This window comes from Erithacus rubecula (genome assembly GCF_903797595.1).
Source record: "Erithacus rubecula genome assembly, chromosome: 13".
Lineage (NCBI taxonomy): Eukaryota > Metazoa > Chordata > Aves > Passeriformes > Muscicapidae > Erithacus > Erithacus rubecula.
In genome coordinates this window covers 3,575,807-3,601,162 of record NC_136665.1, presented here as the reverse complement: position 1 = coordinate 3,601,162, position 25,356 = coordinate 3,575,807, and the positions used below count along the sequence as shown (strand labels likewise).

Sequence of the window (25,356 nt, the reverse complement as noted above, 5' to 3'; positions counted from 1 at the left end):
AGTAAAATTCCCAGAAATAAGCATGGCTGTAATGCAACCCTGCATCAAACAAAACGATGTTTGTATGTATAGATCACTTGGCTATTTCCAAAGAAAAGAAACATGTTGGTCTTAATGTGTTCAGCAGCTTTGTTTCTTAAGAAGGGTGAAGAAAATGGTGTATTTGAACATTTCCTTTCATAGGATTGCAACTGAGGTACTACAAATTTTGATCATTTTGTCTTAAAACACCATTTCCTTTTTAACAGTTCAGTTTAACAGTTAATTCCTGTGTCTGTGATTGCAAGAAACATCCCACAGAACCCCAGAACGGTTTGGGTTGGAAAGGTGCTTAAAGATCATCCAGTTCCAACCCGCAGCCATGGGCAGGGAGACCTTTATCTGCAAATCAACATCCCAGCTTCCATTTGTCCTCTGGCACACCCGGATGGCAGTGTCTGCACTGGGGGAAAGCACAGTTTGTGACAGGAACCGAGGAGCAGGAGGCACCACGAGAAATGATCCAAGATGGGACTGCATCTCCTGTTTCAGACCTCTTAAAACAATGTCCCTCTCTTCGGCCCTGGCAGCAAGTTCCAGGAATGTCTTACCTGTGGTAATTTTTAACCTTTTGTAGTTTGAATTGATGCCTCCTCGCTCCCTTTTCAGGGAGTTGGTGAGTTTAATGTCGATCAGATCTGCTCCCTGCACGGTACTTAATCCTAACTGGCTCTGGCGAAGTTGTTTCAGCTGGTGGCCATTTAAATCTCTTTCTAGACATTTCTCCCTCTGCTGTAGTTGGTAGAACAGGATTAAAGCTGCTGTCAGGAGTCCAGGACAGCCACGGGAGCTGTTCCGGGGGTGCGGGCAGGAGCTGCGGCCGCAGTGCCCCCAGCGAGGCGGTCAATAAAGCGCTGCAGGGCCGATCAGAGCCTTTGGTGTTTCCCTGTCCCTGTGCCCGAGCCGAGCCGGGGGGCCGGGCAGGGCTCGCCCCCCGCAGCTGCTGAGCTCCGAGCTGTTGTCGCTCTGCGGCTCCCGCCGCTCGCTCCCTGTGCCAAGGGCCGCTTCCCCGGCCGCCCCCTGCGATCACTAAACGGCTTTGCCATCCTAAACCCCATTCGGGGCGAGTGCCAGAGAGGCGTGAAACTTTTCCGCCGTGACTTTGGCCGTCACCGCCCCCCTGCCCGGGCACTCCCCGTGCCCTCCCTCCCTGCCGGTCTCTCCACTGCCCCCGACGGCGGCTCTGGCTCTCCCTGAGGGTCCCGTCCCCCCCCAAAAGAAACCCAACAAAACCAAACCATAAAGAGCGATCCGCTTTGATCTCCTCTTCAGAAAAGTTCACTTTATTTACAAGGGGGGTGCCCGGGGTTCCCCCCTGTTTACATACACACATCTGTAAAATTAGCCAACCCCCCTGACAAAAACGCAAAGGAATGGCTGAGAAATAAATAAACCTCTCCCCCCCTCCGAGGCGGAAAGGCTCCAAGCCAGCGGGGTTCTGCCCCCCACCCGGCCCGGGGCTCAGGCGATCCTGCTGCAGAACTCGTCGAAGTCCCTCTCCATGAAGAGCTCGCTCTCGATCACATCGTCCTCCGAGGGGAAGTACTGCTGGCTCTCCTCCTGCGGGGAGCCCGCGGCCGCACCGGCCCCGGCCCCGGCCGCAGCCCCGGGCCGGGCGGGCGGGGAGCGGGCGGCGGCTCCGGGCTCCCCCGCGCACTCCATCAGCGCCCCGCGGGCGTTCTCCAGCACCCCCAGGTACGAGTCCATGTCCAGTGGGTCCATCTCGCAGTCCGACCCGCCGCTCTCGGTGCCCACCGAGTCCGAGCGCAGGTGCATGAGCTGGTACTTCTCTCGCATCAGGAACTGGTTGGTGTTGCGGGGCGCTCGCATGCCCGGCGCCCGCCGGCCCAGCACATTGACGGGCCGCAGGGAGAGCAGCACCCGCGGCCGCGCCGGTCGGTGGCAGCGGCGGAAGGCGCGGCAGTGCTGCTGCTGCAGTTGTTGGTGCTGGTAGTGCTGGAAGTGGCTGTGCGTGCGGCTGCCCAGCAGCTTCCGCGCCCCGCCGGGGACCCTCCCGCGCCGCCCGGGCGGCCAGCGGGAGCGGCTGCCGCCCCGCCGGGGCTCGCCGCCCTTCAGCGGCGTCGGGGAGGCGCCCCCCGGCACCCCCTCGCCGCGGGCGGGCTCCCAGGGCGGGCACACGATGAACTCCGCGCGGCGCAGCATCGCGGCCCCCCGGCCTCTCACATGCTCCGAGCCGCCGGGACGCCCCCGCCGCGCTGCTCCTGCGCCGTCGCCTCTCCGGCGCGTCCTCCGCTTCTCTCCGGGCTGAGCGGCCGCTTCCCAAGAGCCCTGCGGGGGCCTCTGCGGGCGCCTCTACCTTTTCACGATCCGCTCTGTTTTTTTCTTGAGCGGAGCCCGTTGGCAGCGCATAGCCTGGCTGAACGGCTGCGGGCTGCGGGGCAGCTTGACGGGTTCCAAGCCGCCGCTTCGGAGATGGTCTCGCCTAGTCCCCGGGCGGGCGCTGCCGGGCTGTCAGCGCTGCGCCGGGCACGGCGGGCCGGGGCAGGGCCCGGGAGCGGAGCGAGCGAGGGGAAGGGAGGGCGCCGAGTCTTAGGGACCGCACAGGGAGCGCGCGCACCGCCCGCCGCCCCGCGCCCGCTGCCGGCGCGCTCCCGCGCAACCCCAACTTATCACCTCCGGCGCAGTCCAACTGCCGCCGCGCCGCGGGGGGGTGCCGGGGCGGCACGGCCGCTCCTCAGCCGGCCTGTTCCCGCCAGACTTCGCCCTCCTTGCCCGGGAATCGCGGGGGCTCCGTGTCACCGCAGCCCGCGCGCTCGTACCTCCGTGTTATCCCGAGTTATCCCGGGATCTTTCCCCCCTTGGGCGCGCTTTGGCTCGGCTCAGAGCGGCGGGCGCATTTTGTTCATCCCCAATTCACGAAGGCCATTTACGCTCATCTCTCTGCGCAAGCAGCGTTGCCAGCCCGCCCCTTGCAGCGGCCCCACGCAAACCGCGTAAGCCGGCCGTGAGGGGCGCTGGGGGGGAGGCGGCGAAATGGCCGCGGGGGCAGCGGGGAGGGAGAAGGGGCGGCTTGAGGCCGGCATCGGGCGCTGGAGAATCCGCAGCGCTCAGTGTCAGTGCCCGCGGCCGCCCTTCCTCTGTAGCTCCAGCCTGCGGCCGCTGCCACCGCCGGGGAACGGTGACCTTCCCGCGGCTGCCACAAAATGGTGCCCGCGCTTTCGCCCTCAGCCACTTCACGCCAGGGGAGTCCCCTCCTGAGCCGTCACGGTGGTTTTTTGATGGGTTTGTTTTTTGGGTTTTTTTCCCCATCCCTTTAACCTCTCCAGCCGAATCGGTGCTGTTTTCATCCGTATAGAGTGAAAAATGAGAACAGAGACATTCATTTTTGTAGTTTGGGGAATGCCCCGGTTACTTCTGCTGGGCCTCTACTGCCATTTTCCCCTGATTTTCCACTCTGTTTTGGGTGGGTGATTTTTTATTTTCCCCTGTATGTAACTAATCTGACAGTGAATTCCCTGTTTCCCCCTTCCCCACGGCCAATCTGTTAATGAAATATAAGCTCATTGTTGCCCAAATGCTCCCAAGTAAAGGCTGTGCATGTAACTCCCCTGGCAGGTAACGTTTTATTACAATTTATCAGTGAAGGACAAAGAAGTTCAAAATATACAGGGGAAGACAAGCTAAAAATCTGGATTTGGGCCAACTTTGGAGTCAACATTGCCAAAAACAAATTGCCAACTTTTTCTGTTTCACTGCTTTAGGGTGTATTTCTAAAAAGTGTTTGTTTCAAATTCCATTCAGGAATTATATGGTATTCCATTTAAACTCAGGCAGCATTATCACCTCTGTGTTTTACAAACTAAAGGCCAAAATGGAAGGAGTTGGCAGGGGAGCAAGCAGCAGCTGTCTAAAGTTGTCTAAAATCTGCAGCCTCTGAGATGTGAGGGAATGTGAGAGCAGGGGGAGGCTGCACTTCCAGAGTTCATGAGGGTGTTTATAAAGAAATGCCACATCATGTGCTAGAATCCATGTCCCGAGTTGTCACAGGCTTTTTCACAGATGTATTAGGCAGCAGTGTGGCTTGAATAAACTTCTGCCATTCCAAACTTCCCTCCTGGATACAGAACATCCCAGAACTCTGTTTGTACGGGGGACTCTGCCCTGGCAACCACACGCACTCAGCCTCTCCTGCCTGCTGCTCAGCCCAGCTTAGTCTGGCCTCACTTCCCATTTCCTCTTCTCTGAGTTTGGTGCAGACTGAGTCTGCATTTCTTTAAGCTGTTCTAGAAGGATGTAGGACATTTTGTGTAGAAAGGAGCCTTGTGCTGCTTTGTGCAGGCAAGGATTCCAGTTAATGTGCCTCCCTTCACATCTGGATTATCTCTAATCCACTCACTGTGCCCTGCACAGACCAGTGAATTCATCCTGTACCCAGTCCTGCAAATTAAAATCTGAAGCTTTTGTTGAAACCTTTATTGGCACCTACATCTCTATTAGTAAGTAAGTTTTTAGAGCAAATTGAATTCATAACCTGGAGGCAGCCGAACTGTTTGTGCCATTATTCATTCCCCACTCTGTTCTGGTCAGGGTTCAGGTGTGCAGCCCGGGAAGAGCATCCCTCACTCACCCTCCAGGCTCACTTCTCTTTTTCTCTCTCTAGAGCCTTTTCACAGCTGTTTTCAGCACTGGAAAACTGAAGGAAATGTTTTGTTAATGTATCATGAAATGTTTTGTAATTTCTCAGTGGTTACTAGGTAGCAATATTCTCTCAAACCCTTAAGTTCCCTTTGACGTGGGGGAACCCATCTACAAGTTTGTGTGGGGTTTGTTTGTTTATTTATTTATTTATAGGATCAGATGAGGGCCTTCTGTTGTAGTTACAGCCTTAAGAATTGGTATTTTGAGATATTTAAGAGTATCCCTTTGATGCCTTTAATGGAGGTAAGGTCGAGATCCCGAGAAGAAGTTTGGTAGAGACCCTTGGTACGCAGTTACTGGGAGAAGCCCAGTGTCCCGTCTCGCTGGGTTAGAGCCGGATGGGTTATCCAGGGCACCCAGCACAGCTCCTGCCCGGCTCTGGGCTCGGGGCCCGCGGCTGAAGCCCGTCCCCGGCCCGTGGATGGGGCTCATGTCACCACGGTGCCCTCAGCAATTCTCCCCGCGGCCGTGAGGGAACTCCCGGCCCGTGGATGGGGCTCATGTCACCACGGTGCCCTCAGCAATTCTCCCCGCGGCCGTGAGGGAACTCCCGGCCCCGCCCCCGCCCCGCCCAATCTGAGGGAAGAGTATCCCGAGCTGCCTCGCGCCGCCGTGACGCGCCGCCCCAGGAGAGCTCGCGCCCAATGGGCGCCCGCCTTACAAAGGCGCTTCGAGCGGGCGCAGAGAGGCGCGCGCTGATTGGCCGCGGCGCCGGCGGTGTTTCCGGCCATGCTGCGCCGGGTGCGATTGCATCATGGCGGGACGGAGGTGAGCGGGGCGGGCAGGGCCGGGCCGGACCCTCGGCCCCTCACTGCCCCCTCACGGCCCTGCCGCCGGGGCTGGCTCATGCGAGACGCGAGGGCGGGGCGGCTCCAGCGGCTTGGCGGGGGAGCCGGTGCTGGGCGGCACCTTTGGGGTGTCCCGGGAGAGCGGCGGCCCGTGGTGCCTGTGCTGTCCCGCTGTCAGCGGGCTCCGGCCGGGCTGGCAGCTCCCCTGCGGCGTTCGGCGTTGTTAGCTCGTGTTTTCTGTGTACAGCGTCACGTCATGTGCGTGTTTTACTCCCTGGGTGCTGTACAGATTCTTTGCTTTTTCTGCAGTTTAGGGGTTACTTATAGCAGGTGCTTATTAAAGGTTAGCCAAATGCCTATTGCAGGGCTTAATACTTAGCAGGTCTTGGTTTCACTAGTTGCTTGTATAAAGAACTTAAGGTCCCTTACAACGTGTAGTAAGCCTTAAGCATTCCCTTCAGCATCCTTTTAATGGGGCGTTTGATGAATGCACCCTTTTTACTGCTGCAGCTGTAAAATTCAGTGAAGATATTCAGTGACTGAATATCTTCAGCAGAGCTTGGCTTCCACACCCCGGGAGCCTTTTGGGAACTGCAGAAAGCGTTTTTAGTCGGCGTGGTGGTGATGGGCTTAGAGAGCAGCTGTCAGGTACTAAAATTTAGTTGTCACATAAAAGCAGCGTTCAGTAACTCAGCTGACATTGGTTTCTGAGTTCTTATTAAAAAGGCATATTTCAAAGTTAATTCAAAATAACCTAGATTTCTTATTTTCATAATGATAAATTTTTAATCAAGGTAATATGGTGACAGCAAAAATTTCTTAAGCCATCACATGATACAGTGTAAAACTGGGCTCTCACACAGCATGAAGTTTTTGTGTCTAAAGACAGCATTAATTGATGAGTGTGCTGGTTGCTTTAACAACGTTTTAATTTACTTTTCAATATTAAAGGAAAACCTTGCAGGGGGACAGCTGGGCTAGTGTTGCAGTTTTATTCCTTGTATAAGACACTAGCATATGATTTTCAGAAGCAACATTTGTTCTGTGTTTCAGCATTCTGTTCCCACCCATCCTTCCTTTTGTTTTAAACTTGGTTGTTTGCATGCCTTCTGGAAATGGAGAATTTGGATTATCAGGTGAACAGTTTAGACTGATTTTACCCCAGAACAGTACCTAAAAAGGCAGAAATGGGGTGCCAGGTGTGTATGGAAAACAGAGCCTTGTTTGACTTTGGAGAAGGCAGCTGGAGGTTGCTTGTCTTTGGAGAGGGCTTTGGTGTCTTTTACAGATTAGTTTGTGGGAGAAAGTGACTGGAAGAAGAATAAGAGACTGATCATAAACCTTTGGAAATCAGAAACCTTTTTTGCACCTTTAGTTCATCCTGTGTCTTTATACTTGACAGTTTTTCATCAACAAAATGATTAATATCTTGAAATCCACTTTGTTTTAATCATATGTCTGACATGTGGAAAGTACAACAATGTTTCTTAAGTATGTAACTTAAGTATATAATACTATAGTGGTGTTTTAATTGAATTTTTATTGGCTTTTGAAAAATTAATACTTTAAAAAGCACACATGAACTTGCTTTTGTGGTTTTAATGCATCTTTTTTTTTCCCTTGTAGATAAGAAGCCCAGCTTAAGTCTCAGACTGCTGTAATACAATCTCCAAACTTTGACACCTTTGCTAGTGAATGTTGTTATCCTCTAGAAAAGTGAGTGTACTTAATGAAAACTTGCTTAGTGATGTTTATTGTCTTAGACTCCAACACTTCTTGTCAGCAGAAAAGGAATAGAGAACCCTGCTTGTGTTTACTGATGTCTGTAAATGTGAAGTGTTATCTGAAAATGTGATTTTGTTAGATGTGTTTGCATAATTTCTGTAAAATGGTTTGTGATGTTCTTGTTCAGTCTGTGTTCAAAGTGATTAAGTTATCCTTGATTATTTTGTTATTTAGAATACCTAGATTGCTTATAATAAGCTTTTTTTTTCTCTGCTGTTTAGATAGTCATACCTCTGTCTATAAAATTGTTAGACCTTGGCTATTTTTTCTCAGCTGAGGTCGAGCCATGATGAGATTTTCAATGTACTTTTGCCTGCTTAAAGTTCTGGTTTGCAACTTGGAACAAATAGCCAGTAGCAATGGTTGCATATGAATCCCCAACAGTATTTTCCCCCCTGCTTCTCATGCAATAAACCTGTGCTATTGCTGAGTGTGGATGGATTTGTGCCCTGTGGTTACTGGACACTGCTGTGCCCGTGCAGTGCTTCAGTTGGAGAAAGGGCCCACAGTGACTCTGTGATTTATGCAGGGAGTCTGTGATCCCTGAGCAGCCTCCACAGCCCGCTCACAGGCACACCCCAAAGCCCAGCCTGCCTCTGCTTTGTTCAGGTGCACACATCTCACAGCTGGCCAGGCTCCAAACCCTTGGCACTTACCACTAATAGGGGAGGGCTGAGCTTGAACATGCAGATCCTTAAACGTCAGGTCAGGGGCTTGTGGGAGATAAAAACTTTAGGGCTGAATTCTTTTATCCTTTCCATTGTCTCTGTGATCAAATCACTGAGAAAAGATATAACCTAATCAGTGCTTTGAGGCAGAATGGTGAAAACCCTCCTACAAGTTGTGTGTAGAGTAACTCACTGTGCTCAAGCTGGTTATTACCTTCCTAAAACACATCCAGGCTTGTCAGCCCCTGATTTCCCCTCCAAATGCTCTGCTGCCTGTGCACCAGGTTGTGGGATTCTCAATTATAATAATATGGTAATGATAAAAGATAATTTGGCTTTATTAGTGGAGAGAATGATTTGTCATGAATAAAAAAGTGGTTGAATTGGTCTGTAGCACATTTTTTGTAGAGATTCAATCCTTGAGCTGGCAATTTTTGTGGTGTTCTACATTCCATCTAAGCAAATGTTTTGGAACTTGAGCTGTAACTGGAAGAATTGTCTTGTAAATTTGCCCTTGTTGCTGCTTTATGGTTAGTATTTACAAACCTGAATAAATCACCAGACTCAGGCTTTGTGCTGTAATTCTCTAATGCTGAGTGAAGCTCAAGGCTATAGTAGCTACTTCTGGTTCCTGTGCTCAGAACCAGCAGCACTAAAGTGAGAGGTAGAAGAGCCCTTTTATTTTGTAATATCATCTATTACAACCTTCATAACCAATTTTCTCCTGTTAGAGACCTTCTGTCTTAAAACACCCTTATTACTAATCCAGAGCTTTGTTTAGTTCTTGCCATGGCATTTTATTGAAATCTGACCCCTTTCTATCTCATAGCAGGTCTGGAACCAGGCAACTGTTGTGTGCTCCTAATTATGTTGAAAATTCCTCTTACCTGTGTTGCTTGTACAGCATGGAAGTGGCCTGTTGGGGCCTAGTTTTAATGTGCTTGTAAAACTCATGTTCATCTTTGCAGTGTTCTTCAGCTGTGCTCTCTGCAGTCTGGCTGCTTTTTGGGGCATCTGAGATTGCTGGCATAGCCTGATGGAAAATGCTCTTTTAAACATCTAAACAGTGAGAATAAATACACAGTGAAAACGAGCCACTTCTTCAGTAGTTTGAAGTGCAACTCTGTGGTACAAACTGGTGCTCAAGGGTCAGTTGAACTTGGAAGCTTTTCCTGAGTAAAAACCCCTGAACCTCTAACCAAAAAATAATGTCCCTTTGACTGTTTTCTCTGGGAAACAGAAATAAAAACATGATTAAGAAGGGAACAATCATAGCTGAATGAATGGAGAATCCTTTTCCTGTTTCAAAACTTTGGTGCCAGTCATTCAAAATTAACCTTTTTTTAGAATGGAGTGCTTGCTTCTATGCCTGCAATGAATCAAGCTCCTTGGAAAACTGAGTTTTTGATTGGTAATACAGATTTGAAAGGATGTAAGTTGTATTTGTGGAGTTATTTTTTCTCACTTCTGTACAATATGTATTTTTCTCTTCTTGATCCTTTTTGGGAAAGAATGGTTCAACAAGTCCCAGAAAACATAAATTTTCCAAATGAGGAAGAGAAGATACTGACGCTCTGGAAAAATCTTAATTGTTTCAAGGAATGCCTGAAGCAATCAAAGAACAGACCTAGGTAAGACTGTTAAAAGCTGTGTGTGCCACTGTGTGTGGCAGTTCAGGGTTGGCTTGGCTGTAATTACTCTTTGTTTTTCCTTGGTTGTGTAAACAGCAGTTGCTCCCTTTGCCAACAGCAGGCCTGGCTCATGCTGCTGTCCCTTTTTATTTCACTTGGTGAAGAATCAGCAGTGTTCAAACAGTTGTAATAAATCTTTAATTTCCTGCCTGGTGGTTTTGTAAGAGAAATGGGGAGGTAAGCAAAGAACTCTTCCCATTGTGGAGCTGTGGAGCACTGTGCTGGGGTGTTCCATGGGAATCCTGGTAGAACTGGCAGTGGCAGGAACTGAGCAAGTCAGAATGTTCCCTTCAGTCCCACTGCCAGCATGGCACCTGTGCTGACTGACCATGGAAGGGGAAGGAATGGAAATTTTCCCAGTGAAACACAAGTAGTAGGATAGGCCCACCCTGTCTGAAAGCCTGCTCAGGCTTTGCTTTAATGAGGAATGTTTTGTGTTGTAGGTTTAACTTCTACGATGGCCCCCCATTCGCCACAGGGCTCCCCCACTATGGCCATATTCTTGCAGGGACCATCAAGGACATCGTGACCAGATATGCTCATCAGAGTGGTTTTCATGTTGACAGAAGGTTTGGCTGGGATTGCCATGGTTTACCTGTGGTATGTGCCATGAATTTGCCTGCAGATATGTCTGTTGGCTTCTCTTTCCCTATTGTTCCCTGCTTATCACTCACGTTTCTGTTACTTTGATACCTGGCATTGTTGCTAAAAGAGAACTGGAAGTTTTTGTCCAGTGTGTTTCTGTTTCTCTGGCTTTGTGTGTGGGTGAGTTCAGGAGCTTCCTGCTGGTCACCTGCACTCTCTTCATTGCTGTGAACTTGCATTTATTTGGTACATTTTTCAGAAACCTTTTTATTTTGTTCATTTTTTTTAAAGATACTAAAGAAGCAACCACACCAGGGTGAGCCTCATTAGAATGTGTAGGACACAAATAAACTATGCAGGGAAATCCTGAAAGCTTTTGATAACATGATGTTTTGTTTGGTTGTTTCCCATGCTCCCAGGAATATGAGATTGACAAGACTTTGGGCATTAAAGGGCCAGAGGATGTGGCAAAGATGGGAATTGAAGCTTACAACAAAGAGTGCAGAGGAATTGTCATGAGATACGCCAAGGAGTGGGAGGTGAGTGAAGGCTCAGTCCATGTTCTGCTGAGCATTTCTAAATCTGTGCAGAAGTGTTTCAGGTGGGGTGAACTTCATCCTTCTGCCTGATTATGTGCATAAATCTCATGTCTTTAAGATCCTGTGTTTCTCTCCTGTGATTCTGAGAAGGGAACATAAAGAGCACCGTTGTGGCTCAGAACAGAGACTGCTGTGGTGTCAAGAGAAGGTTACTTGCAGGTTACCTGGAGCTCAAAGTGTCTAATGAGATACACTGAACAAATAATAGATACATTGAAAATTGTCTCTTTCTTCGTGTCTTCTCTTCTATAGAAAATTGGAAGATCTGTCTTTGGTTTTCAAATGGAGCCATTAAAGAAAATTAACATTAGCCTCACTGCTTTTCTGCTCCTCCTTCCCCACAGTCTTTTCATTGCCAGAGTGCAGGGCAGCAGCTTGTATTTTTGGAAGAAGAGAAATTCTCACATCTGGTTTTATCACTAGAGGTGTGGTTAAACCCTCAGTTTTCCCAGAGAATATTGGTGTCAGCTTTGCATCCCAGGAGTACAGGGAAAGTGTTGGTGTGTGCAATTATGAAGAATGGAGGTTCTCTAAAATTATTTCCAAGAAAACTTTATCTTAACAATATTTTTTTTCCTAGGCAGAACTGTCCTTACTGTTCTAATTTTTTCTCATGTGAAAGCTCTTCTACTTCATCACACTCCTGCATGTTTCTAGTCCTGGTATTTCTTTTCATGAAAATAGCAGTTTCTTACTTCAGTATCACTTGCTCTTCCTCTTGAGAGCATTTTGAAGCTATGGCCAGTGTCTGAAGAAACCAGAGCTGCCTTGGGTAGAGTAATTGTGGCCTAAACATCAATGAGTGGCTGGATGAAATGCAGACAGTTTATTTTTTTCAAATTACACTCTGCAATGTATTTCAAACCCATCATCGATAATTCTTGGTTGCTTTTAGAAGTGAAAAGAGCAAGATTCATTCTAGTTTGTTGTGGTGGTTTAACCCCAGCTGGCAGTCAAGTACCAATAAGTGGAGATAAAGAGTTTAATTGAAACAAAATAAATATTATAATGATACTAATTATATTAAGAATAGTAAAAGAGGAGAGAGAGGGAGGAATAAAAGCCAGGAAAACTAAGTGATGCCCAGCCTCTGTCTGCCCATGATTCCCAGCTCCTGGCCAAGTCCCCCCAGTTTCTCTGCTGGGCACAATGTCCTGTGCTATGGAATGTCCCTTTGGCCAGTTGGGATCAGCTGTCCTGGCTGTTGTCCCACCCAGCTCCTTGTGCAGCCTGGGAAACAGAGCTCCTTGCTTAGAGCAAGCACTACTCAGCAGCACCTAAGCCAGCAATGGTTAACAACATTATTCCCATCCTAAATCCAGAACACAGCACTCTACCAGCTATGAAGAAGAAAACTAACTCTATCCCAGCCAAACCTGGAACATTTGTGGTTCATTTTCTATACCTTTTGGCATGCTGTGCTTCAGCAGCTGGTGTTCTTGCAGTGCTGGGTAGCCCAAGCACTCGATCTTTTGGGTAGTGAATGGACTTTTTTATTGTGTTTTGTTCATAAACTTGTGCATGTTTGTGTGTATTTTAGATGAAAAATAAAAATAATTATATTTGTTTAAATATCTTTTGACTTGTAATAAATTCAAATATTTTGGAATAGTGTTAGGAGAGGAATTGCCAACATTCCTGTTAAACAAAGTGTTTATTTTCTGCCTGGAGTGTTTAGCAAATATTTGAGCCTTATGAAAAAATAAAAAAAATGATTCCTTGGATGTATGAGATCTTAAAATGCTGAGACCAAACATAATGGTGGGTCCTTGTGCTAATCAGTCCTAGGCTATGGATTTTTTTAGTGGAATGTCAGAATAACCTAAAGGTCAGGATGGAAACTGATCCATGTCAGAATCTCAGGTGTTGTATGAGCATGTGGAGGTGAGAGAAGGAATGTGTTTTGTGTTACTTTGCTGGTTTGACATTCAGCATGGGCTGTGTGTAACAGTGTCAAGACAGGTGTCCCTGGCTTGGCTGTCTGCAGAGCTGGGGTTTGGATGGCTGTGAAATCCCACTTGGCCCAGTGAATCCCACTTGGCCCAGTGAATCCCACAGCTGGCTCATTCCCTTTAGTGCCTGGATATGACCATGATCTGTCCTGAGACAGGGGCTGGCACCTGTCACTCCTGTGGCTTTGCAGCCCTCTCATGGTTCTGGGAAGTCAGAGAAGGCAGTTGGTCCTGGAATAGTTTGGTGACTTGTCATGTATCAATTTCTTTCAGCATTTCTTTGTCTTCAAATTACATCATGTTTTCATGTCACTGAAAGCTGATAGACTGAGTCTTCTGGGTTTTCACTGTCTCTGCACCAAGTAGTCTTAAAAATAGAAGTGAGACCACTCTAATGAAAAGCAATTTTCAGGCATTTGAACCTTGGCTGAACCTTGAGTGGTCCACCATTTCTATTTGATGAATGATCCAAGGGATCAAACATTTCTGCTGTGTTGGACACATTTGCCTGTTGTGTGACCTTGGTTGTAAATAACCATGATCATTGTTTCATTCCTTCCTTATTTTTGCCTGTTTGAATACACTGTCAGGTTAAAATATTTTACAGATGTATTTCATTGAGATGGGACAAAGACTGCACTTAAAAACCTAGCTGATTTTTATTTTACAGAATAAATAGTGGTAATGTCTTGTGATGATGCATTGCTAAAATGCCTTTCAATCTCTGTTTTTGTGTCTTAACAGTTCAGTGTTACCAGATTAGGACGCTGGATTGACTTTGAAAATGACTATAAAACTCTTTACCCTGAGTTCATGGAGTCTGTGTGGTAAGTGAATGTGCACTGCTTTATGGGTTTGAGATGTGACAGAGGCCTCACTCACTGCAAACGTTGGTCCATGTATCACTAGAACTGTTCTGAAAATGCACCAGGCAGAGTAATTAAAGTGATGTAAAATCACTTGATGTCCAAGTGATGGAATTAATTGTCCCATTTTTCCTTCTCTAGGATAGCAGGGCTTTGCAAAACAAAGTTGCACCAACACTGCCTTTAGGGAGCCCTGAAATCTTACTGCTCCATGTTAACTTCAAAGCAGTTCTGAAAATCTATTAATATGTTCCTTGGTTGGTTTAGGAAATTACATTCTATCTCTTCATTCTTGATGTTCTTCACACTGTCAGCTGTAAATGGGCAAATTGTCCAGGCTCAGTTTAGCTCCAAACCTCTTCTTCAAGCCTGAATTTAGAGGCTGTGAATCTGGTGTTATCTTTTTCTTGGCAGCACAACTTGACAACTGTCTTGGACTCCTGGTGCAGAGCTTAATAAAGTCTGGGTGTTTTGGCAATGTATTCAGGATGCCTCTTGGGATTTCAAAATACAAGACAACCTTACAGGTTATGGATAATCAGATTGGTTTAACACAGGGAAGAAATGGCAACTGTGAGTCCTTTGGGTGATAGAATGTCAAGGTGAGTTGCAGGGAGAGGTTTTGCAGAGTATATGCTGACAAAAAGCCATTGAAAAGCAAATTATCTGCATAACAAAGTATTCAATACTTGGTAATATTAGCTTATAGTTGACTTTAATTGTATAGTTAATTTCATGAACTTATGGCAATGGATTGACAAACCTTGAAGCCACTGCAGAGGGCTGAAGTGCCAGTGAGATTTCAGTGAGCATTGGGAAGATGGTGGGAAGGCAACAGATGTTTTAACTCGCTCAGCTGAAGAAACCCTGCATAATTATAAAGCCAAAACTGACAAGAAACCTTCATTTTGTAAATGACAAAAATACTTAGTGGCACCTCAAATCCTGTTTAACTGGCAGCTTAAAAACCAAACCTGCCTTGAGCTAGCTGCAGGGTCTCTCTCACCTGCCCAGGCCTTATTTTGGTGGTTTATCCCACCACCTCTTTAAAAGGCAGTTTTTGGTCTTTCACCTGTGTGACAGATATCACCTCCTCTAATGATGCAAACTCTAAATTATATTGCATCTGAAAACTCAGATTTCAGGAAGTAGGTAGGCAGACAGCCTCTTAATTTTGTACTTTTTTGATTCCTGATACTGTTAAGTTTCTGTTAAATCATGTAATGAAGCACATTTTCTGTTTTTAAAAATTGGGGGGTTTTTTTTGAAAGTCTCCTAGGATCTGTCTCAGGGCTGAAGGAGGTAATGCTTAAAAAGAGCCCTGTCACTGCAGTTAGATGCTTTTGGCAGAGTAATGTAAAATTTCCTAAAAATTAAATAAATTGGATGGTTACCCAGACAATCATCAGACCCGCAAGGTGTTACTGAAGTTCCTTTCCATGTCCATCAGGAGTGATCATGCAAGCTGTTGGTTCTAGCAACTTCTCTCACAATTGATTCCATTGTTTCTGAGCTCCTTTTGAAATTCTTTTAAAAAGTTGAAAATTTTCTGTCCAGCTATGTACAAAAGAGAAACTTTGCAGCTTAATTTCTGCATTGACTGCCCTGGAGACCATATTGGTCTGTCCAGTGGTTTCACCTTGTTCTGTCTGTGGGAGTACAATGCTGCTTTTAGGCCCAGGAAAAAAAAACCTGGCTATGAAAATGGCAGTGGGCATGGCAACTGAAGGCTTTGTGGTTAAAATATGGTAAGGAGTTTGTCTTTAGTCATATAATCAGCTAAACCAGTCTGTTTAGGTTATTTTTTTCCTGATCTGTACCTCTTCCTGCAGCTCTGGGGTGGCCTCAACTGGAATTTCTTTGTGACATGGTGTTTTATTCTTTGTTTCTGCTGAGTTCAGTGAGATAATCTAATACTTGTGATAAATGTTGTTTTCAGTGGTGACTGTTTTGATCCAAATTATTTAGATTTGAAGTGTTTAGGACTCAGACACCAAATATATCTGTTGTACAGTATCTCTACAGAACAATATTAATAAGCTCAGAATGCTAGAGTGCATTTATTTTTCATCTTTATAATTGTTCTGGTGGAAATGACTACTTAGTTGGCATTTTGGTGCTATGTCATATGATGGCTGACTAAACTGAATTTTCAGCCTGCTAAATTTTGACTTTGAATAAAACATTCATTGGTAGAATTTTTCAGGAGAGGATTGAAAGTTGGTATCATTAAGAGGTGATACTGCTCTGGTTTTGCATGTTAAGATCCAGTCAGCTCTGCACATATTTAATAGCTTAAATATAACTTTAAAGTTCTAATTCTGTACAATTTGTCCTGCAGCCAGCTTGGATCTCAATTTAAAAGTGCCCTTTACTGGAAGAGTGCAATGAGAGTGATGTTCTTGAGCTGGTGTGACACAAACATGAAATATGTCACAAGACACATCCAGTGAAATGGAGAGGAGTTTGATGGGAGCTTAAACTTCTTACTGAGATGATCTGAAAGAAACCTTTGGGAGTTGGAATAACTCTAAGTGATTGTCTTCAGTGCTGGCTTGTTGCATAGGTGTGGGCAGCTCTGGGGAAGCAGGGTGGGATCAGGGGATGGCTCTGCTGTTCCCAGGGTGATGCCAGGGCTTGGCCTCTCCTGCTGCTCCTCTGAATGGCGGCTTGAGCAGATTCCTGTCACCATCTAGTGCCCAAATGAGCATCTGCAGGCTGAGCCTGCTAGAGATGGTCCTGAGCTCCCCTTGGTGGCAGAGCTCTGGGAGGAGGTGCCAGGGAGAGCTGGGCTCACACCTGACCTGCCCTGAGACAGGCCCAGCACTCAGCACCAAACCACAGTGAGCTCAGAACAACAGAGCTTTGAATAGAAATTCTCCTAGTAGATTTCTAGAAATAGATTTCTCTAAATAGAAATCACTATTGCATTCTGTGTATTCCATGACTAGTGATTCTCTATGGAGATACTGGTGGTAAGAAATGTGGTTTGTCCATTTTTCTATGAGCTACCTGTATTTTTTCCCTCGTTCTTGTATTTCTTTTGTGCATTAAGTTCTCTAGTCCCCTGGTTGTTACCTTCTCACCATTCCAGTCCTTGTTGTATCTCCTTACCTGTATTTTGGAGGAGGAATACACTGCACTCCTGTGGATGATCTTTGGGATAAGTCTAGCATCACTTTTAGATGCACAGATTTTCTGTTATACAGGTATTTTGCATTTCTGGCTTGATTCAGAATCTATCAACAAACACTGTTCTAAAGATTACAGCTTGGAGAGTAGACCTGGAAAAGAATGATCTCTGTATGCCAGGATTTTAAAGCTTTCAGTGGTGGTTGAACATAGAATCTAACAATTTCTGTACTCAACAATTCCTAGGCTCTGGAACAAAGAAATACTTCTCCTGTCTTTCTTAAGGAGCTGCCTTTCCAAGATGCTGTTCTAAAGTTAGGTTGTGTTTGTTGTTGGGATTCATGTTCCACTTTGGTTTATGCTTTTTTGATTCACATCCAGTGCTTTTGAGTACTTTTTTTTTTTTGTCCCTAAGCATCTGGTTTTGATTGTTGCTTTCATTTTGATTTCTTCTTGTTTTTCAAGCGTTGTCTGTGAGTTGTGGGAAAACCTTTTCCTCAGAAGCTCTGCTTCCCATGGTGCTGTCAGGATGCAGTGTTTGCTGAACTTCTAAATGACAGGGCTTCTTACATAGCATGCTGTTTGTGCCTGGATTTGTTTGCATAAAATTGTCCTTTTGGTATGTACTGATATGAGGTCACACAGCAATCATTTTGTCCATTTACCTAAAGTACCATGGATATGTTGAAATCATAGAGCTCTGGATCCTGCTGTCCTAATGCCCACAGGACTATTTGCAGTTCCTGCTGTTTATTCTTTAAAGAAGCAAAAAGGGGGGAAAAGCACTTTATATGTGTTTGAAAAGAAATCTCAGTGTTAGTTATGAGTCAGTTCTCTGGAAAGGTTGGAATTCTGAACCCCTTAGAAAACCCTTAGATACTGATCATTGCAAACAGAGCCCCATGATCCCTCAAAGGAATGGCATCAAGAACTTGGGAAGCTCCAAGATGAGATCCTTCCCTTTGATGTGAACTGGATGTACGTGTTTGAGAAGTGCAGCTTGCTTTTGCATAGTGAGAGCTGTTGGATTCTGTGTGGGATGCCAGGGGTGTTTGGAGTGCTGCACTGATTGATTCAGTATCTTTTGGAAGCAAAAGCTCCCTTTGCAGGAGTTTGATTATATCCATGTGGTGCTTGTGTACTGTGTGTGTGACTTGGATGAACAAATGTTGCAGGAGGGTTCTGGTTTTTTGGGGGGTTCTGGAGAGCACAAAAGGCTTTGTTATTGACTGGACTTGAACCTCATGACACTTCAGGAGCAAGAAACTCTTATCACTTTGGAAGTTAAACATTCCTTGCACCTTTAGGGACCAGATTCTCTATCAACAAGAAGCTGAAATATGCATCTTGAATTTCACCTTTTTCCAAACTGCATTTTTCCTCAGGAAAGGTCTGAGTGCTGCTTCCACAGCCAAGAGGATGCAGCTAAATTTATTTATGTTTGAGGAGAAATGTAGCAGATTTAGTGGTACAAAATTTGATTTCTCACTTCTTTGAGTACATGTTTTGTTTGTCACTAGAAAGGAGCTCTGTGGTTTCCTTAGTTTATCTTTTTTTTAGAAAGCACTGCATTTTCAATTTTGGCTTGCAAACCTGGGACCTCTTTCTTGCAAAGTGTCAACATTTTTCAAACATAAGGGTTAAACCATGTTTTGTGAGGTTATTGCCTAAAATACTATGATGACTTTTTAATCAAAAAAAGATCTCCACCTGCAAATGACTTTTACTGTTAGAACCATGTCATCTTTGGCAGATGCTGTTTCAGGTGGGCACTGCTGCAGGGAGCTCTTGGGGAATCACCTCTGCAGCTCTGCTGGTCACACACTAGCAGCATTTTTTGTTAAGGAAACCATTGTAGGTGCTTTTTAAGGTAATAAAAGAGCTTGTGTGGTGGTAGTGAGGGCTATGGCATCAAACAGCAATGTTAACTCAATGATAATCCTGTTTATTCTCCTGTGTGAGGGGCCAGGCAGTGACAAGCTCCAAGTGAGTGCTGGTTGTGGCCTGTGAGGAGCTCAGGGGACAGATGTGGTCTGAAGCCATCCCTGCTCTGTGTGCACAGCTGGAGCCAGGGGTGTGCAATGGGATGGGATTGCCACAGGAGGGAGATGCTGGCCTGGATTGGGAGCCTGGCAGCTCCATGTAGTGCTCACCTTGGCTGAGCAGCTCCCTGAGTTTACAGTTATATTTACAGCTGAATTAAATATTCAGTGTTTCTCTGAGTAGTTTTTGTGTGCTCTTAGTAGGCAGTGTTCTATAGAAAGTAAAGTGGAGCCTTTTTCTATAGGTGTTTTAGTTACTGCTTTTGAAAGGCAAGTAGAACACCTTCAGTAGGAATGCTGTCACTTGTCACAGGCTGCATTCATTATGCTCTGAGGGGGTAAGCATACATTTAAAGTTATTTTAACTCCCACAAAAACTTGTGCAGTTAGCCAGCTCAAATTCATATGCTGAAAGTTGGTAAAACTATATTCAGGGATCATTTTTATAGAAGACTGATCTAGATTTATACAAGTCTAAGTTGATAATCTTAAAATCTCCACTATAAAATAGTCAATCACTGCTGTGTTTCAGTTATGGGTTGGGTGTCACATCTTGCCTGTGGGTGACATTTCAAGGTTTCTTTGGAGTTGTGTGTAAGGTAAGACACCTTTGTAGGAGTGCACAGCTCTGAGAGACCCCTGGGTTTGACTCCTCTGTACAGAACTTGATGCTACTAAGGGTATGAGAGACTTTTTCCATCTCAGACTTTGTATTATATAATTTTTGTGATGTTAGTGACCACACGTAGGAGAGTTTTGGATTTTTACTGGAGGCTCATGGATGAATCTGAGTGGACTGCACATCTTTTCCATGTGACATTCTGTGTTTTCTCCAGCTGCCTAATCTGCAGTGTAATAATTATTCTGATTAAGGCACCACAGGACTTCCATGTCAGCAGGCCAGGGCATGTCTTTTGATATTCTTATTTTGGGCCATAGATAAAATCAGTGCAGTAGTCTACTTTTGTTTTTTGTTGAATATGATAATTTCAAGCATAAAAGACAAGACACTGTCTGAAATACAGGTCCAGATTCTCAAGCACAAAATGACAGCCTGCAGAAAAAAGTGCTGCTTGCCAGGATTGAGTTGGTTGCTTAGCAATGAGCTATTTATCTGCAAAGGGACCCAGAAAAGGGATCAGGATGGTTTGAAAACATAGTTTGAATAAAGGAGCTTTTCAAGTCAGCAGAGTTGAACAGTTTTTGTGTGAAATTCCCAATGCTGAGGCTCTGCAGCAGCTCTGATTTGGGAGTTGAAGTTGGCAGGATTATTTAAGGCTTGCCCTGTCCTGCCTCACAGCCTGCAGGCTGTGCCATTGAGTGTGCAAGTCAGGGAGACATGAGAGGCTGATAAATGTTGATGATCCTTGAGGAAACCCTGCAGTGTTCAGGGTTTGTCCATGACTTGTTGTGTGAAATGTTTCTCTTCCATTCATTTTTGAGCATTGACTCAATTTGTCACCTGTAGTATTAAGTGCTGTCTTGATTATTTCAAGAAAACATAAGGATCCAGCTTTGCTAAAAGCTGTATTGATGATTTCCTAAGCAGAATTAGACCTTGGTGTGACACTGTGGTCTTGGAGAGGATCTGAGTTCAAAGGAGACATTAAATTGCAGCACTGTAAGACTGGATTTGTGATTTTTTTCATGGTTAACTGTTCTCTCTCGTGGAAAATGCTCTCAGATTATCAGGATTTATTTGGCCTGGGTTGCAGGTGGCTCTGACCTGTATCTGTGTCTCTGCTGTACACTGGTTGCTGCAGCAGAAACTTAAGGTCATGTGAGAAGTGAGCAGCCATGTCACTACAGCTCTTCTCCAAATTATGACTGATGTCAGCCTTGTTAATTGTTCATATTTCAGGTGATCTTTGTATTCAGGAAATCTAAAAAGGTGTTTTGATGGAATAGAAATCCTTATTGTTGATTAATCTCTGTGCATGGAATACCAAACTGTTAAAACCACCTAAGCTAACAATCTGCCAGAAATGCAGTTGCAATCAATTATCTCTTTAACTTTTATTGTCTTTAGTTTATATTGGAATTTTTTAAAAAAATATGTAATTCAGAAAGAAACTCCAGCTAGAGCAGAACCCCCATTTTGCAGTTTATTTATTAAATATGAAGCACCAAGTCATTCCTTGTTCCTTGTGTACTTCCAGGTGGGTTTTCAAGCAGCTCTATGACAAAGGACTGGTGTATAGAGGGGTTAAGGTCATGCCTTTTTCAACTGCATGCAACACCCCCCTGTCCAACTTTGAGTCCCATCAGAACTACAAGGTAAGTTGCAATCAAGATTTCTCTATTTTCTTATGGTTGGATTTGAAAAGCTTTGGTACTTTTTGCTTGGTGGTGCCTAAACCTGTCATTACACTCCAAATTGGTTGTAAAAATCTAGGTAAATGGGTAAATTTTGGTCATATTTTGCTGTATTTGTTTGGATCATTTGATCCACACTTTGTTTTATTGTGGTAAATTCCTCCCTCTCTGGACTCCCAAGGTTTTATTGCAGTGATGGATTTTTATGCTGAATTTTCAGAGGAGTGAGCTGCAGGTGTCTGTGTCTGTGCACATCTGAAAAGAAGAGGGTCTTTGGCAGGGTTTGAATCTTCTGTGGGGACATTCATAAGGGATATCAAAAAGATTGTAGCTGTAGGATAATGGTTCTTTTAAGAATCATTAATTTAAATTGGGAAACACCAGAAAATGTTTTACATAATATAATGGAGGGTTTACTGTGGTTTATAAAATGTTCCTTTAAAAGTGAGTGACAGATAAAGCAAGAGTAGCTTCTCACTTGCAACAAACTCACATTCATGTATATGAAAGCAGAACTTGTGTCCCAATATTCCAAATTCCACATTAGTTTGTAGATGGAGGTTTTGTATCCTTTCCAATCCTGACCCAGGCCTTCATATCCTTCTATTGTAAATCTTTCACTTGCATTGTGAGACTAGAGAGTTAGCACAGATTGTACATCTGGTCTCTACATCTTGCCTAAAAAAGGCCAGTTTTCTGGCCAAAAATAGTGTTTTTAAAACAAATGTTTAAATAGACTTGGAGTACAATGCAGCCCACAGATAGCAGAGAGATACCAGGGCTTTCAGTATTGCTGAAGGGTATTTACAGTGAAGAAAAAATGGTTTGTGATTTATGGAAGAGAGATTTGCAAAGAGATCTTGATATTTGTGACTGTCTGAAAGCTGAAATAATTGCTTTTCTTGTCCTTATTGACTGACATATCACACAGGCTCAGATAAATGAGCTTTCTTTAGAACAAAGATTATTTTGGAGGGTTTGTGCATATGGGTATCTATGTTTTCTTTTCCCATAAAACATAAAGCTCTTTTCTCTTCTTGAGTCTTAATGAAATATTTAGATGCTGTTTCTTACTCTGGAACCAGAGGTGTGTGTGGGTGGGATGCTGCTCTACTACTCCATGCAAAAATTATCTTTCTCATCTGCTAGAAATGGTGTTTAGAACTTGTGGGTCTGTGAGCTGACAGGATTTATTCCTGGTGGGCACAGTCATTTGTGGCTGTGAGGCAGCTGTTGCCCTCCTCACAGTGAAAAGCAGCCTTTGGCTGCTGTTTATTGATCCTCTGAAAACTGGGACACAGATCAGGAGCAATAGGTCACAAGAAGCATGTTCAGAACCAGAGCTGGGTGTCCAGTGCACACCTGAGTTAACAGTGCCAGCAGCTGCTATTGCATCAAACTGAAGAAGCAGTGTGTGCAGGTGAAGTTGTGACAGCTAAAACACTACACAGTGCCATTACCTGCTAGCCTGGCAGTTGTTTTAATGCTTTGCCAGTTGTTTTTATCTTGGTGAGCTCAGTGCTTCAGAGAGCAAAGTGAGGAGCCTGCAGTGCTGCCTTGCACTTGGTACAGACAGAACTGAGAGCTCCATTTCTGCCTGGTATTGAGCACAGGCCATGGGTTATGTAATATTTATGTTTTACTGTTGACTGCACCAGATGTTCACAGAAAATTCCCTCTGGAGCAGCCCTCAGCTCAGACATAAATAGCTGCCTGTCCCATGATGCCATGAACTGTTCCATGATGCTGGGTGGAAAGCAGAGCGCTTCGCACGAGACCACAGCACTGTTCCTGGGCTTAGGGCTGCTGTGCATGGCACCCTCTGAGCTGGCATGCAGAATTTCCCACTGAAAATCCCACATTTGCAGGATTAGACTTGCTTTTACAAGCAGCTTTTCATCATATGTGAAATGTGAAGTGACTGAATAGGGTTGTACTTGGCTGAACGAAAATCTTGTTTTCAGGGGATTTTTTGGACTTGTTTGAAGGTGAAGTTTTATAGAGTAGCTGACAAAGGTCTCCTTCCCTGAGGTTTTTTTCCCTCTTAAATATTGACATACTCTTTTTTCTAAGTACCCCAGTCGTCTTCTCCCCCTTGTTAACAACAACTTCTTAATTAGAGATGAATAATTTGATGTGATGGCTATTCTTCCTCATCCCTGGCTGAAGAAGAAAATGTGGAAAAGGCTTTATTTAGGGTATCTGAGAAACTGCTGATTTTCCTGACCCTTGAAATTGGTTCTAAACTTTGAGAGTGGGGTTATAAGAGGTACCTAAAGAAACTGCACTTGTCTTTCTTTGGTGTTTTGGCAGCAAATCCTCCAAATCTCCCTGTTAATGGGAGTTTTTAACCCTGTGGCCTTGTTGGACTGACAGTCTGCACTGGTGTGATGAGGAGCTCAGTGACTGGTGCTCTACTCTGACTTTAGTGCTGCCACTTCACCTTTTACATTACAGATGAGCATACATGACACATGAAATTGTTTTTCAGGATGTTCAGGATCCTTCAGTGACTGTGAGCTTCCCACTGGAAGAAGACCCAAATGTTTCTCTTGTTGCCTGGACCACAACTCCCTGGACCTTGCCCAGCAATCTGGCCCTTTGTGTTAACCCAGAACTGCAGTATGTAAAACTGAGAGGCAAGTGTTGAACTCCTCTTCCTTCAGTACCTGGGAATATGTACTTATGTTTTGTGTTTTAGACTGGTTTATGTTAAATGTACAGAACTTTTCTGGGGTTGAACCAGTGGTAATTTGAAGGGTGGCATCCAATTTGGATGTGGCTGGTGATTTCCAACTGCTTGTTATTTTACGTGAATTGAGAGGACAATTCCTTAAGAATACTGACAGATGCAATAATAATAAAAAAGGTGTGTGTGTGTTTGTAGTCTTTAATTATATCTTCATCTAGAAATACCTCCCCCCAGTTTTTTAAAAACATAGTAGGAATTTCTAGTTTCAACATAACCACAATGATCTGTGTGTTGAACATGAAGTTGTGCAGGCCTTTGCAGTGAACTCCACGTGATTGGGTTTTCTTTCTTTGAAGAGAACTAAGTATGTTTCAGTTTTCAAAAGTTTTAACATAAATTTGGTCGTCTTTAAAAAGAAATGCTGGATATTTTCAGAAATAACCTCACTTGCCTGAGGTGCTGAGTTGGATATCTCTGGCTCACTGCTCACTGCTTGAGTTGGCAGAGTAGAAGCCTGGATAAAATTTGTCATTCAAGTTTGGAAGTCAGGGTGGTTTGGGGTAGAAAATAAGTTTTCTTCATAACATTTCACTCTTTTTTGATGTTAACTTCCTTTGTTGGTATATACTTCTTTCATAAAGAAATCAAAGCATGTAATTGAAATAGCAAATCTCAGGAAGTGTATAAAATGCAGTCATTACCTTACTTAATAATACTGATTTTATGTACTCTTTGTCCATCTTCCAGTTGTTTCCCTCTGTTTCAGTTGCAATTTATTGAAACTTCTCAACTGCTTTTTTAATTTGAACTCAGCAATAATAGACAAGGTGCTTCTGCCTCTGCAACAACAAAACACTGAAAATCAGTGGCCTGGGTTTCATCCTGTGGTTTTTGTTTAAACGTAGGCTTTGGAAAATATTCCTTAACTGGCTGTGTGGGGAAAAAGAAGCTGGAAAGTAGCAAAGGATTATTCTGGCCAGTTTTACTGTTACAATATTTGCATATATTGAATGGTTTCATAATGGGGGCTAAACTGAAATTTGTGAACTCCTGTTTCATTTTATATTCTAGATAAAGCCACAGGAAAGATTTACATTTTGATGGAGTCCAGGCTGGTGGCACTGTACAAATCTGACAGTGATTATCAGATACTCGACAGGCAAGTACATAAATTATTATACTTGCTAGCTTTCAGTGTTTTTCTAGATCAGAAGTGTTTTTAAGAAGATGGATTTCCCTGCATCTGTGTTTATATTACAAAAATCCATGAAAGGAATTGAAATTCACTGGAACAAATTTGTCTTGTATTTGAAGCCACAAAGAGAAAAAAGTTTCCTTGGGTCCTTGTGTTGTGCTGGGGAAAGAAGGTTCCATGGCCCACCCCTTTCCTGTGTGTTTACATTAAGGTGAAAGTTTGAGAAAATGCTGGAGCGTGTCCAGTTCTACATATTATGTAAAGATTTCAAGGAAAACAGGCAAAACAATCACGTTGTTCTTAGCAAATAAATATTACTTCTGTAATTAGTGGCAGTCATTGCTTTC

General features: G+C 44.5%; 1 protein-coding gene across 1 annotated transcript in view; it reads left to right on the top strand.

Annotated features, from left to right (window-relative positions):
- The first annotated feature begins 5,292 nt into the window (after window positions 1-5,292).
- The window catches only part of IARS1 (isoleucyl-tRNA synthetase 1), a 94,004-nt gene continuing 73,940 nt past the window's right edge, over window positions 5,293-25,356 (top strand). Inside the window, exons 1-9 of the mRNA XM_079317486.1 lie at window positions 5,293-5,466; window positions 7,113-7,202; window positions 9,451-9,570; window positions 10,074-10,230; window positions 10,635-10,754; window positions 13,511-13,593; window positions 20,966-21,083; window positions 23,614-23,761; window positions 24,886-24,973. Coding sequence (XP_079173612.1) covers window positions 9,452-9,570; window positions 10,074-10,230; window positions 10,635-10,754; window positions 13,511-13,593; window positions 20,966-21,083; window positions 23,614-23,761; window positions 24,886-24,973 — 833 coding nt within the window. The 5' untranslated portion in view covers window positions 5,293-5,466; window positions 7,113-7,202; window position 9,451. The remainder of the gene's footprint in view (window positions 5,467-7,112; window positions 7,203-9,450; window positions 9,571-10,073; window positions 10,231-10,634; window positions 10,755-13,510; window positions 13,594-20,965; window positions 21,084-23,613; window positions 23,762-24,885; window positions 24,974-25,356) is intronic.